This window comes from Octodon degus, unplaced genomic scaffold (assembly GCF_000260255.1).
Source record: "Octodon degus isolate 3935 unplaced genomic scaffold, OctDeg1.0 scaffold00067, whole genome shotgun sequence".
NCBI lineage: Eukaryota > Metazoa > Chordata > Mammalia > Rodentia > Octodontidae > Octodon > Octodon degus.
In genome coordinates this window covers 5,159,187-5,172,170 of record NW_004524643.1, presented here as the reverse complement: position 1 = coordinate 5,172,170, position 12,984 = coordinate 5,159,187, and the positions used below count along the sequence as shown (strand labels likewise).

Sequence of the window (12,984 nt, the reverse complement as noted above, 5' to 3'; positions counted from 1 at the left end):
TACAGCTACTTTCTCTTATTTCAATGAGAAGATTTGTACGAATAGTGTTTGTGGACAGGATATCATGTCTGCATCTTGTACTATGAACAACCACTACAAAGACAATAATATGCAATGTGTTAATTATTGAAACTGTCCTACTAATCAGTTTTGAAACTTCGTCATTGCTATTTGTTTCCCAATAAAATTAATTTTTAAAAAATTAGGTTTTCCTTTTTTTTTTGAGGGGGGCCAGCTCAGCCCACCCTGATGCAGGGCTGGCACAGCATGTGGTGGTGCTGGGGATTGAACTTCAGTCCCCTCCTTAAATCACTGAGTTATCTAACTGGCCCCAAAAATTAAAAAGAAAAAAGCCATCAAATAACAAGAAAAAAGTCACGTGAATATTTAGCTAACCTGACTCTAAGGGAATATATCAAATCTTTGAGAAGGTGGAGAAACAATGAGAGAATACATTTGCCTTTTTATTAGGTATTTCCATACTGATTATTCTGGCTCTGGCATATTAATTAATTTCAAATTTTAAAAAATGAGTCAGATTTCAGTGTAAAAGGCATTTCCATTGATAACCAAATGCACAGAAAAATGTTTAGGCCAGTAATTCAAAGGAAAGAAAAAACTTATGCACAAAAAATTTCATTCAACACCAAACTTAAGGCACAAATATGCTCAATATATATTCAAATATATATATATATACATAAACAGTAAGTAGTTCATTAAATGACAAGTTATCTACAAAATAGGACATTTTATTAAACACATTTATGTGCACTAAATGGTAATTAACATAATAGAAAGGACATAATGTCTATTTTTTAAAAGTTGTAGCATTTGTTTTGTTCTGGTACCTGAAATTGAACTCAGGACCTTATGCTTGCCAGGCAGGCACTGCTCCGCTATCTCCCCAGTAAGATGCAGAATTTGATGTGTAACTATAGTCATATAGTTGTGAGTGGGAAAGTGTTATAGTCATACTCGATTCAAGATTTTCTATAACAATTTCAATTCTTTAATTATTTTGTATGATTCGAAAATTATCAACTTTGAGTTTTTCTCCTTGTATCAGAATTTAATTGGAGAATCAAACCAACAGGAAAGATGCCTGCTCGCCAATCCAGCGAGGGTAGCTAACTGCCCAGCAGGGCGGGTGTTAGTGGAGAGCCGCTTACCTGCGAGCCCCGCGGGAGGCGGAGGACGGTCCACCCACGTCAAGGAGGCGCTTCTGAAGGGCTGCGCCCTGTTCTCCCGGGATGGGGCACTGTTCCCAGACAGCACCCTCCCCTTGGAGCTGCTGAAGAGATCCCTGAGGTCTTTCCTTTGTTTGGATTCTTGGAGGAAACTCTCATAGGACTTGTCTTTGGCTCGGAGGGAGGAAAATAATGAGGTTCTTTTCTTTGCAGCCCTGGCAGCATCTGCAGAGGTCTCTCTCAACTCCCCATTCTGCAGGAGTGCGGGGACACCTTCAGTCTTGCTGCAGGGTGGGAAAGCGAATGTGGAAAACAGCGTAGATGGCTTGCTGGGCGAACTATGGGCAGCGTCAGGAGCGCGAGGGTCCGAGGACTGGGCCGCGCTGGGAGCTGGGGAGCCCAGGGAGAAGAAGGTGGAGGCCCTGCTGGCCGCGTTTTTGCTAGGGGACTGCAGGTTGCCGTCTTTATTAGAACCAAGTTTCTGCAGGCTGAGCGAGCTGGGAAAGGTGTAGGCCTGGCCCGGGAGCAAAGTTTTCGATTCTGGTTTGGCCCAGGCCTTCTTGCCACCGTCTGAGTTGTGGAGGAACTGGTCCAAGGACCTCCGGATGGCGTTTGTAATGAGCCGCAGGGGTGACCTGGGCGGGGGCACGCTCTGCTCCGCAGGGGCCTGCACAGCTGGGGTCCGCGGCCCCTGGGGGGGCTCTGTCTGGGTTGCTGGTGCCTCTTTCTGAGCCTGAGGGAGGCTCGAGGGGCGCGCTGCCCTCAGCACTGAGCCTGCGCTGCCATTCCTAGCCCTCTCCGGGGAAACTTGCCCGTCCCGCTGGAGGGCCGCGCTCTCGGGGAAGGAGTCATTCCAGTCCAGCAACATGGTCTTCTGCTCCAAAGTGAGAGCTAATTTCTTCAGCTTTGGCGTTCTCTCTGCCCGCGCAGACCCACCCCCCTGTCCCCTCGTGGCTCCAGTACTGCCTTCTCCTGGGTCCTCTTCTGCCCTGAGAGATTGCCCTTGGCCTGCCAAGGACCTGTCTTTCCCCGCAGTGAGGCCTGGGGCGCTGTGGCTGCTTGGGGCACCCCCAGGAAGAGCCGCTGCTTCCCGGCACCCCCCAGAAGCCAACTCCACCGGGCTTTCGAGGCTCTCTCCCCCAGGGCTCACCAGGCAATACTCGGCTCGCTCCAGCACCTCACCGTGAGGTAGATACAGAGGCATTCCCTTGGGTACCCCTTGGCTTTTAGCTCTCCTGAGAAAGATTGGGGTAGAAGGACTGCGGCAATCTCCAGAGACTTGAGGGTGGGGGTTGTATGCTGCTACCTAGAGGGGACAGCAGAAAGAGCATTTATTTTAAACTTTGCAGTATTCATTTATATGGGTGAGGCAAATCTCAATCCCTACCCTGCTTATTTTCTCCAGATCAAAGTTAAAAAGGAATTTTGCCTGAGAATCACAAAGGCTGCTCTTTGCTCTAAAAGTCTGCTTGGAACCTACTGGGACCTGGCTGGAGCCCCCAAGTCCACTCTGATTGAAGGCTGTCCTGGGTCTTGCTTAGGTGGGTAGGAAGCCCAGGGGAGGCAAAGGCATGGGCACCGCTGTCAACAAGGCCCTGGGGGGGGGGTGAGTGGGGCCTCTGAGCAAGACCTCCCATGTCTTGCCCAAGCGTGGTCCTGACTTCAGGGCACCCCTCATCTTGTGGGTGGGTTCCTCTGCCAGCCAAGAAGCCAAAGCATATTGCTTGGAGGCCATCAGGGTAAGTGAGACTCTCATCCTTCTGGGTTGGAACTGCAGTGGTGGAGGATGGCCATAAGAAACTACAAGGACCTTTCTAAAGGTCACACAAGGGGCTGGGGAGATGGCTCAGTAGAATAAGCGCTTCCCTGGCAAGCTCAAGGGCCTGAGTTCAATCCCTGATTCCGCCAAAAAAAATCTAAATGTTACACATTGTATCACAGAGAAAGCCATCCCCACCGTGCAAGAGCCTGGCTCTTAGCAAACAAAGAATGGAAGTGAACACTGGCAGGAGGAGCTATGCCCTGTCAAGAGCTCTGGGACCCAAGATACACTTATGGAATGGGGACCTCGCCCATCTTTTCTGTCTTCAGACTACTTCCCAGATCCTGGCACTGGCCTAGCAGGTAATGGAGACCCAGTAGATACAGATGAAAGGCAAGAGTCTAACCATACATGTCAGGGATGACACTTGCTTTTGTAAAGGCTTTTGCACACCAGTGCCTGGCATCCTTCCTAGTGCTCTGTGTGTTTCCTACAGTCAGAGCACAAGTTCTAGAGTCGGCATCCCAACATCCAGCAGAGTCTCCCTCCCGCAGGCTACTGGGGGGGTGTGTGGCCGTGGGCTTGGCTGTAGTAGAGAGGAAGCAGGACAGGCTTCTCTGAAAGGCATGTGTACACAAGGCCTGGAGTGGGGCCTTGACAGAGCCTTGCACTGGGGAGGCCTAAGAGCCCTCAGAATCCACATTTCATTGTGGAGGGAGGGAAGGAGGAGCACAAGCAGCTCACCTGCCTGACACCTGTGCCTGGCCTGCAGGGGGACTCACCTGAGGTGGAGAAGAACGGTCCAGAGGGTGCCCAGGAACACTGGCGGAAGGTGAAGAAGATGGCAAGGAAGATGAAGGAGAAGACCATGAAGACAGAGGGAGAGGAGAAGATTCCTTGGGAGGCGACAGAGTTCTGTTGTTTGCTGGAGTTCGATCTACCAAGGAAACGACACATTCTCCATTACAGAGCTGCTGGGTTATCATGAAAAGGGGAGGCTGTGAGTTTGAAGCTCTAGTTCTCCGAGCAGTGCCTGGAGGGAACAGATGTCAAAAACTGATTCTGAGGACATGGAGGAAGGGGCCAAAGCCCGAGAAAGGGTCCCGTGAGGAAAAGGAGACTCCAGGCAATAGTGTTTCATTTCTTGTGGGAATGTTCCTGACAGAGTCATGGCCTGCATCTTCAGAGTGCTTCCCAGAAATGGACATCTACCTCTAAAGTTTCCCCAAAGCCAAGCTGGTTGGAGACTGGGGTGGCATTAAACCATTCCATCAATGAACCTCTGAGGTTTCTTCCCACAAATGCCAGGGCTGTCCCATTAGCTGTGGGCACGGCCAGGATAGAGCTACTGATGGGATGCAGTCTTCCTCTCACGTGTGCCCAAGAGGCCCTCAGACAAGTGTGTAGCTGGCACTTTAAGGGAACACGGGGAGGGGATCATAAATATCACATCTTTGATGCATGTGGAATGGGACCCATGCCAATCTCCAGTTGGTCAGGGAACAACCAGAGCTCAGATATATATGTGAAAAGAACATGGCTGGGACCGGGGACCATCTGGTTTTCTCAGAGCAGAATTGTGACAGTGGTATCCTGTGGGATCTCTTAGGATATAAGGTCCTCCCATCCCCCTTTCTTTTCCTCTTCTCTTCCTCCTCTTCCTTCTTCTCTTTCTCCTTTTTCCTCTATCCCTCTTCCCCTTAAGTACATAGTCATCATAGCCCCAAATCTCAAGTATTTTATCTCCATAGTGGACAATTTCAGCTAGTCATCTACATTCAACTAGATTCAGATTATGCCACATAGTGTTTCAGATGTTCCCATTCAGTGTCTGACCCTCAGCCTACCAGCTTTTCTGTGAAATGTGGTGGTACATACTGGTATTCCCAGACATTCCCCAAAGCCACTGTGCCCACCTAGGCTCTCTTGCCTGATGCTCCCACTTCTGGCTTCTGGCCACTCAGCTGACCCATTCAGATTCCCCTCCAAGATGTTCAACCTTCAGATTTTGGCTCACTTCTTAGCTCAACACAATGTCCTAGGCCCAATTTCCTCAACACTTTGGATGAGAGATTCCTCCTCAGGGATTCGCATGGGCCAGGCCAAATGCAAATCGACCCCCATGGAGTTCCATGGAGTCTCTTTCCTCCAGAGGCAACAACCACTTTGGTGGTTTCTCAATATTCTGCCCTGCTTCCCCACACAAACACAGGCACCTCAGACCCAAGTTCTGACAAGATGGCTACCACATACATAGAGTTAACAAGCTCCCAGCAGGAAGCACCTGGATGCTTCTGAAGGAAAAGGTAACTCCAGGCGACAGATTTGATGGAAGGGTGGGCAAGAAGGCACTGCTGAGAGAAGCCACTGGCTGCCAGGAGCTGCTGTGGGGGAGGTGGCTGGCCTGCCTCCCAGTACCCACACCCTCATCTCAGCCCACAATGAGATGGTTCAAGCCTAAAAAGGCAAAAGTTGTGAGTCAGTTGTTGCCTTGCTTCCTGTCCTCAGCTTGCCAAATTCCTGCCAAATTCCTTCTCTCCCTCTTTTTCGCCCCCTCATTGTCCTCTCCCTGCCATCTTCTGAATCAAGCTCAACTTGTCTCAGAAGTCATGTGGGCTTCACAGACTGCCTTTTGTTTCTCTGAGGAGTCTCAGAACCTTATGACACCCAGCTAGGGACACCTTGGGATGCAAGCCTGACAGAAAAGCCAGAGCACCCAAGGTCATGATCCCGGTTTCTCCTTTCTTTAATCCTTCCTGGCCAGCAGGGTCTCTCTCCACCCGTGTCCCTAAGCACTGAATTACAGATGGCGCTTGTGGAGGGCTTGAGGAGGTGGGAAGGCCAAGCTTTTATCCCTGGGATGCCATCCCAGCCACGGTGGTGGAAGGAACCCCTCTGGGGAGGGACAAGTGAGCTGGAGCCCAGCTGACAGGTGATGGAGAGTCCTGGCCATTTCCACAGGGAGTGTCTCCAGCAGCCTTTGGGTCAAATGTGGGTGCTTCCTCCTTTTGTGCCCTCTGACAATAGTGACCTTTTCCCCCTGAAGGGTATTCTGGCCAGCATGGTCAGCCAGGGGAGTGACCATGGTCTGCTTCATACTTATAGAACCAGCTTGGCCCGCTGGGTTTTCCTCTTGTGTGAAATGAAACTAGCAGAAAGGTGTCTCTGGTGGTGCTCAGCTCTGGGCTGGCATTCCAGGGTGCTGTTTCCTACAACGTTTGAGGCCCTGCGAGGCTCAAATCCCTTGTGAAGTCTTGGAGCGCCCTCTGGGGTCAGAAGCGTGCAGGTCACGAGCTCTATTTGCCTCCGTCCTACCTACCACCTACCAAGCATGTTCCTTCCTGGTTGATTCCTTCGTTAATTCATTCCTTCTCCGAACAAAGGACTGGGAGCTTGCTCTAGGCCAGATCACGCTACAGACTCTGGTCCACCGCACAAGGACCTCCCCGGAGCTAGGACTTCAGAGCCCTAGGACGGGCTGGGGCAGGGCACTGAGACAGGACAGGTGGAAGGAATTTCAGTTCCCTCCGTCCTCCCGCTCACCGCCCGGGGCTGTCAGCTCTTCCAGCGCCGATCGCTGTAGATGGCTCACCGGCAGTGGCCGGTCCCTGCGTGCAGCGCTGCTCCAGCGCCAGAGCTGACCCCTGTCCTGGCCTGACCCAGCGAGGGCTGGCGGGTCTGGGTTGGCAGGAGAATGACTCACTGGCCGGGAGTCAGCGGTGACTCAGAAGTTAGGAAATCAGGGCTCACTTCCAGCAGCAGCGCCCGTGGGGGAAACGGGCAGAGCCCGAGGGTACCCCTCGCTCTCCGCAGACCGTGGGGACAGTGTGGGGTCAGGGGCTCAGAGTGGGATGGGGTCCCGTCCCGCAGCTCAGGGCCTCCAGGTAATTTCCACTCAAGTCACTGCTTCTCCACCCTCCCTCCCCGCAACGTGGGCCAACCTCAAGGCCTGCGCCTGTGTGCGCGGCACCGCGCCCCCTCGTGGGAGCCCTGGTCCCCGCCCTGCGCTGCTCTGCCTAGGACGAAGTCGGCTCAGAAAAAGCAGCCCGTGTGTGCTGAGGTGTGTATGTGGATAAGTGAGTGAGTGAGTGAGTGAGTCTGTCTGTCTGTCTGTCAGTCTGTCCCTCCCTACAATTACAGGAGACAATTGCCTCCAACTGCAAGATCCAAAAAGCTGACAGCCCAGCCACCCCAGCCCAACTCCTGCGCACAGAATCCAATCAATACACAGTCCCCAGGCCGACCCTTGGATCCCTCTTCGTGTTTGTCATGCTTGCTACGTTCCCTTCCACCAGTGTCATGTAGAAGAACCTTAGGGTTTCACAGCCCCAGAGGAGGGGGCAGAGCGGGATGGAAAGGTCCCAAGCCCATAGGTGATTGCTTCCTGGTGTCACCAGCAGAAATCAAGGCAACCTCCTTTCGTTGCCCCTTGCCCCTCACATCCTGGAGGCCATTCGGAGAAGATACCATGTAAGGAATGATAAGAGCCGAGAATGAACCAGACGGCTCCTGCCCACCCGCCCCACCCACTCTGGGGGAGCGGAGAGCGTGTGACTCACTTGAGGGGAATTTTCTCCAGCTCTGGTGTTTGTTTGGAGCCTGGAAGCTGCTGGCCCGTTGCGGAGCTGTTGTGGAAAAAACAGCGGCAGGGAAGATAGAGAAAGAACCAGAACCAGTTTATTCCTTTAAATTGGCAGAATATAGAGACATTTTCCCCCCACAAATTTTGCCCCTTTACCAAGAGTGAGAGGCTGAATGATCAATCAGAACTGGCTGAGCCCTTTCTTTCCCTCCCACCACACGTCCTCCCCCCTGCCCCTCTTTTTTCATTCATTATTCATCAAACGTCTCTTGAGAACTTGCCTTGGTACAGGTACTGCCCTCTGTTGGAAAGTGCCTCCAATAACTCAGCTAACATTCTCAATCGTGGACCACAAATAAGCCCCTCATGCATGCAGGTGTCCACGCAAACGTGTAGACACAAACATATGTCTACATGCATGCATGTATGTGCATGTGTTAGGGTTGAATCCTCATGTGTTCAGAGGCAGGGCTTTTGGAAGGTTACCGATCGTGGGGTGCTGTGATGGCTAGCTGATCACTGACAGCGGGGCCTGGGCAGAAGAGGTGGCCACTTGTGTGTGTGACCTGCAAGGGGGTGGCTCTCTCCTCTGTCCCTCCTTTTTACTCTGCTTCCTGATCGCTATGACATGAGTAGCTTTCCCTGAATCCAGGTCCTTCTACCACATCATGCCTGCATTTGGGCCTGACGACCTTGGGTAGAACCTTCTGAATCTATGAGACAAAACAAGCATCTCCTCTTCTAAGCGATGGGTGCTGGGATTTTGTCCCATTGATAAGATAGGGACTGAGACAATATCCACACATCTCTTCACCTATTCATTTGTGTCCAAACCATTCTATAAAGCCGTGGCCTTGGGCTGGGGAGACAGCTCAGCAGTGTAGGCGCCTGCCTGGCAAGTGCAAGGTCTTGAGGCCTCCCGGCAATCTTCCATACATGTAACAGATTAAAACTGGAGCTGTGCTGACTAGAGCCAGGAAGCTGCAGCAAGTTATCCTCTGCTTCCCTTCCTCACCCCAGATCCCCTCAAAGGCTGGAAACTTGTTCTAACTGAGCTGCTGCATAATCCATCACTGGGCTGCATCCTCATGGCCTGGTCCGTTGGAAACGCATTTGTAGGACATTGTATAACTCCCACTGACAGCCCTCTGCCCAGCTGTGCCTTGAAAATTAGCTTAGCAAAATGAATGCTGGATGTGGGAGAAAATGAGTTTTGGCTCTTGAAGCTTGAGAGTGGGCTGTGGGGTCCAAATACACCCTGTTGCCAGGCAGCACTTGCAGATACCATCTCAGGCCCCATCCCTCCATCACAGCTGGAGAGAGAGAAAAAAATAGGCATCATACTGCACATCCGGGCACTATGAGGGTGTATGTGGAATCTGGGTGAGGGAGAAGGGGACAGGGAAGGTGTGACACAGAGCTCCCTGAATCCAGGCAGAGCCAGTGTGAGTCCCAACCTCTGCACTTCCCGATGTCCACTTTGTGTCCTTCCTTTTCTTAGAACAAGATCCTGGCCTCCTTGGATGCTTGGGTCCCTCCTCCCTTTGCCTAGCAGGGGGGCTTTGTGTCAGACAGGCCCAGTGGGTCGCCAGTCCTACAGTGTTCCTCTCAAGTTCCAGGGTCTAGGAGGAGCCGGTGTGGATGGGTGCCTGTGGCCAGAGGAACAGCCCACCAAGGTGTATGCTTGGTTTCCCAAGCTGTGAGTTTTCCATGAGGGCAAGCTGAATTTATGCAGTCACTTCCTCCTGACACCTAATGAGGAAATCACTCACAAAAGTATCAGAGTTCTTATAGCTTGGATTGCTCCTCCTCCACTTTTGATTTTGTGGAATGGAACTTATTAAAAGTGGCTACAGTTCATGAAAGATTTTTCCATTGCTGGTGTTTATGGAGCACACACACACACACACACACACACACACATGTTCTTACCACAACAGGAACAATAGGGTGAGTAAGTAGAGATCTGATCTAGTAATTCGGAGCAGCATAAAGCTGGGCTGGTTCCCTTCTTTCAGCTATGCTTTCCTGTGTATTTATTCATTTGGTATTTACTTTAAAGAAGTACTTGTGGAGGGCTCAGTACATGACCTACTGCTGAAGGAAAAGGAGGGTAAAAATTTTGCCATATGGTGCTGGTGATCTCATTTTATTGTTACAAATGAGTGGTGTCCTCCATATGCCATTGGGCCATCCTGTTATCAAATTATTGCCAGAAAAAAATGGATAAGTACCAATTCTTCCATGCCAGAATAATTTGGGGGCAGATTGCCCTCCTAAATCTAATTGGTTTTGGTTCAAGAATCCAATGCACTAGATGCATCCACTTAGCTGCTTGGGCACACACACCGTGATTGATTCTCTCCAGCAGATCCTTCAGGAAGCTGCTCTTCTTTGATTCCTGAAGTTTGAGATGTGCCCATCTGCACTGGGCAATCCCGGCTGCTCACACCCAATGCAGACCCTTGAGGACTTTGAGTCTCATGGCAGACCCCAGAATATGCCTTTCAAGTAAGATTTAAAAGAATCCCTGAACTGGATTGGCTTATGGTTTGGATTTTCAATGGTCCCCAAAGGGGACCTAAAGATTTGGTCACCTACCATTGTGCTATTGGGAGGTAGTGGAAGAACATTTAGGAGATGGGATGGAGGAGGAAGTGAGGGCATTGTTTTGAGGGGCTACTAAGACCCTGGTTCTCTCCTTCTTTCCTTCCCACTTCCTGGATGCCCAGAGTAGATAGAGCAGTCTTCTTCACTGTGTGCTTCACCACAATGTGTTCTCCGGGCCCAAATGCATTGGACCAAGAGACCATGGGATAAAATCTCTGGAACCCTGAGCCAAAATAAGTCTTCCCTCCATATGAGTCATTTATCTTGGGCATTTTGTCATGACAATGGAAAACCATCACACAGATGTTTCAGGGGAGGGTGCCCTACGGCGTGAGTTATGGGTCATGCCCATGGGTCTTGGCCATGCTGTGTGTCGTAGAACTTCAAGGACGTTAGAGGTTCTCTGAGGTACGGAGGCAGTCCAGGCAACCCTTGCTTAGTGGTGGCAAAATGCATGTGCCATATAAAGTACCATTAAGCCACTCCTTAAGCATTTACCTGTGTTTTACAAACAACTACAATTTGGGAACAACCAAAAAGAAGTAGATAAAGCAAGACGGTGTGTGTGTGTGTGTGTGTGTGGGGGGGAGATGTGGAGCTTGCATGCAGGCCGCCCTTCCCTTGTGTTCATCTGCTCTGAGGCTGTGCAAATCGTGAAGCCATGGATCTCAATGGCGACAAGTAGCTCACACTGTTGTACAGCCATCACTACTGTACAACAGCGATGGGCGGCACCCACCTCCAGAGCTTCTCCCCATTCCAAACAGAAGCTCTCTACTCACTAAGAGTGACCCCATTCCCTTCCCCCTCCAGCCTTGGTGACCGCTGCTCATTCCCGTTATCTATGAATTTGACTCCTCCAGTCACCGGCTATAGGCCCTTCAGGCCCAGCTTCGCACAGTGTCACTGCACGCATGTCTGCAGAGGTCATTTGTAGTGTATCATAGGTCAAAATTTCATGCTCTTCGAAGGTTGAATAACATCCTCTGAGTGGATTGGCTACTTCTGTTTATCTATTCATCTCTTGACCTTGTTTCCTTCTTTGAGCCATCAGGGATAAGCTGCTAGGAGCACAGGCACAAACCAGGTCCGGCAATGCCCTGGTCTGGCCTTTTTTAAGCCCACTTCTGAGACATCACTCCAGGGGAGAACCATGGCTCAGAGTCAACCCTGCATTATTTGGGAGAGCAATGACCTCCCCACAAACAGCACTTGGGCCTGTGCCAGAGATTTCAACCTTGTAGTGCAGCCTCTCAACTATCAAACCCCCAAATTGAAAAAAAAAACAGGAAATCAGCAAAGGATTGTATGGAAGTCGCACAGCCTACCCACTTCTTCATCTGCTCGGTATTTTATGTTAGGGTTAAAGAGACGGTCAGAAACTGAATGCTTTGGCCCAGCGGCCTTCGTTTGTGCAGCCCAGGCCCACAGCTCACCAAGTCATGACTTGCTGTCAGGCCTGCACCTGCTGCCAAGGCAGGGCTGTAAGGAGCAGCCACTGGGAAAGGATGGCTGGGTTCTCAGAGGAGTCATGGTTTAAGACATGATCTAATACATCCCTCAGCATCATCTAATCAACACTCAAGCTGCAAACTTCCTACAGACCTAGGCTCTAAGAGGAAAGTTATGTGTCCTCAGAAACGTACCAAATACATATTTTTTTCCTCTTGAACAATGAGGATAATAAGGGTCTGGGTTCGCATCTGAACATGGGCTATTTAGAAGTGGGACCCACTTCTCCGGAGTCCATGCCTCCTGAGCTGGCTTTGCTAACTTCCACTCTGAGACTTCACTGTTCATACATACATGATACGTCTTATCATTTTGATTTAGATCGACCTTGTAAGTTGTCTAACATTCCATAGCAGCAAAGAGGAAAAACAGGAAGAGGGGATGGGGACAGGTGGGCTTCACACCGTGAGCAGGACCTCCAGAGCCCAGAGAGACATAAGGCTAAGTTACGACCTGAGGCAAGGCCTGCTCCCTGCCTGGACTGAGCCTTTGTGGACAGCCCTGAAGGTAGTAATTTAAATGTGCTGTATAACAACTTGCCCTCTTATTTAAAAAGGCCCACATGGAAGATAAATTCAGAATTTCCAGGACTTAAAAATGTTTCATAAGTTCTTCTGGTCCCAACTCTGGTCTTCCTGGGAAAGCATTACTGGCAAAGGACAGGGGGGAAGATTCTGCTCTTGGCCACCAGAGGGTGGTGCAGGACAAGCTCAGTTCCAGGTTGCATGGGGCAACCGGGGTGGTGCTAAAGGTCCTTAAGACTCTTAGCCTCTCTGTCTGGGCCCTCCCGGAATCAGATGATTTGGTCACAAGGGCAGCTGACTGAATCAAAACCTTCAATTCCAGACCACCTTCTTTAAGACAAGCTGGGTTGCTAAAGGCAACTCATTCTAAGTAGGCCAGAGTTTAGGGGGTGGCATCACCCGCCCCAGGCTGCGCTGTTTACTCACTGGCTGAGACCTCAGGGAAACACAGTCTGTTTGTTCTAACAAAAGAGGCTCCACATGCCTGTGTCGTAGGACCTACCTGGGCTGGAATGCGGCCACGTGTAGGAGACATCCAGGTACTCCCTGCAAGTGCACTCTACTGGGTAGGGGAGCCTTGGGTGTTTCCCATAAACCCCATGTGTCCCTTGATGTACCCACTAGTCCCAGGAGACTGAGTTGACCAGGCCCACATTCTTTCTTTGGTGTGCTGGAGGGGCTCCTGAAGGGATACCCAGGAAAGAGGCTGGAGGGAGGCTGCTCCAGGCTGGAGTGAATGGGCCTGCCTATTGTTACCTATTGCCCAGGCCCCACTGAGGCCTCCTCACTCAGGACTCCAAAGCC

The 12,984-nt window shown here is 50.9% G+C and overlaps 1 protein-coding gene across 8 annotated transcripts in view; it reads right to left on the bottom strand.

The window, feature by feature from the left end:
- Positions 1-12,984, bottom strand: part of Mical2 (microtubule associated monooxygenase, calponin and LIM domain containing 2) — a 231,139-nt gene that overhangs the window by 65,662 nt on the left and 152,493 nt on the right. For all 8 annotated transcript variants that reach the window (XM_023719407.1, XM_023719410.1, XM_023719408.1 and 5 more), the window contains 3 exons: positions 7,512-7,577; positions 3,735-3,889; positions 1,173-2,496 (listed from right to left, as the gene is read on the bottom strand). In XM_023719407.1, the coding sequence (XP_023575175.1) occupies positions 1,173-2,496; positions 3,735-3,889; positions 7,512-7,577 (1,545 nt within the window). The remainder of the gene's footprint in view (positions 1-1,172; positions 2,497-3,734; positions 3,890-7,511; positions 7,578-12,984) is intronic.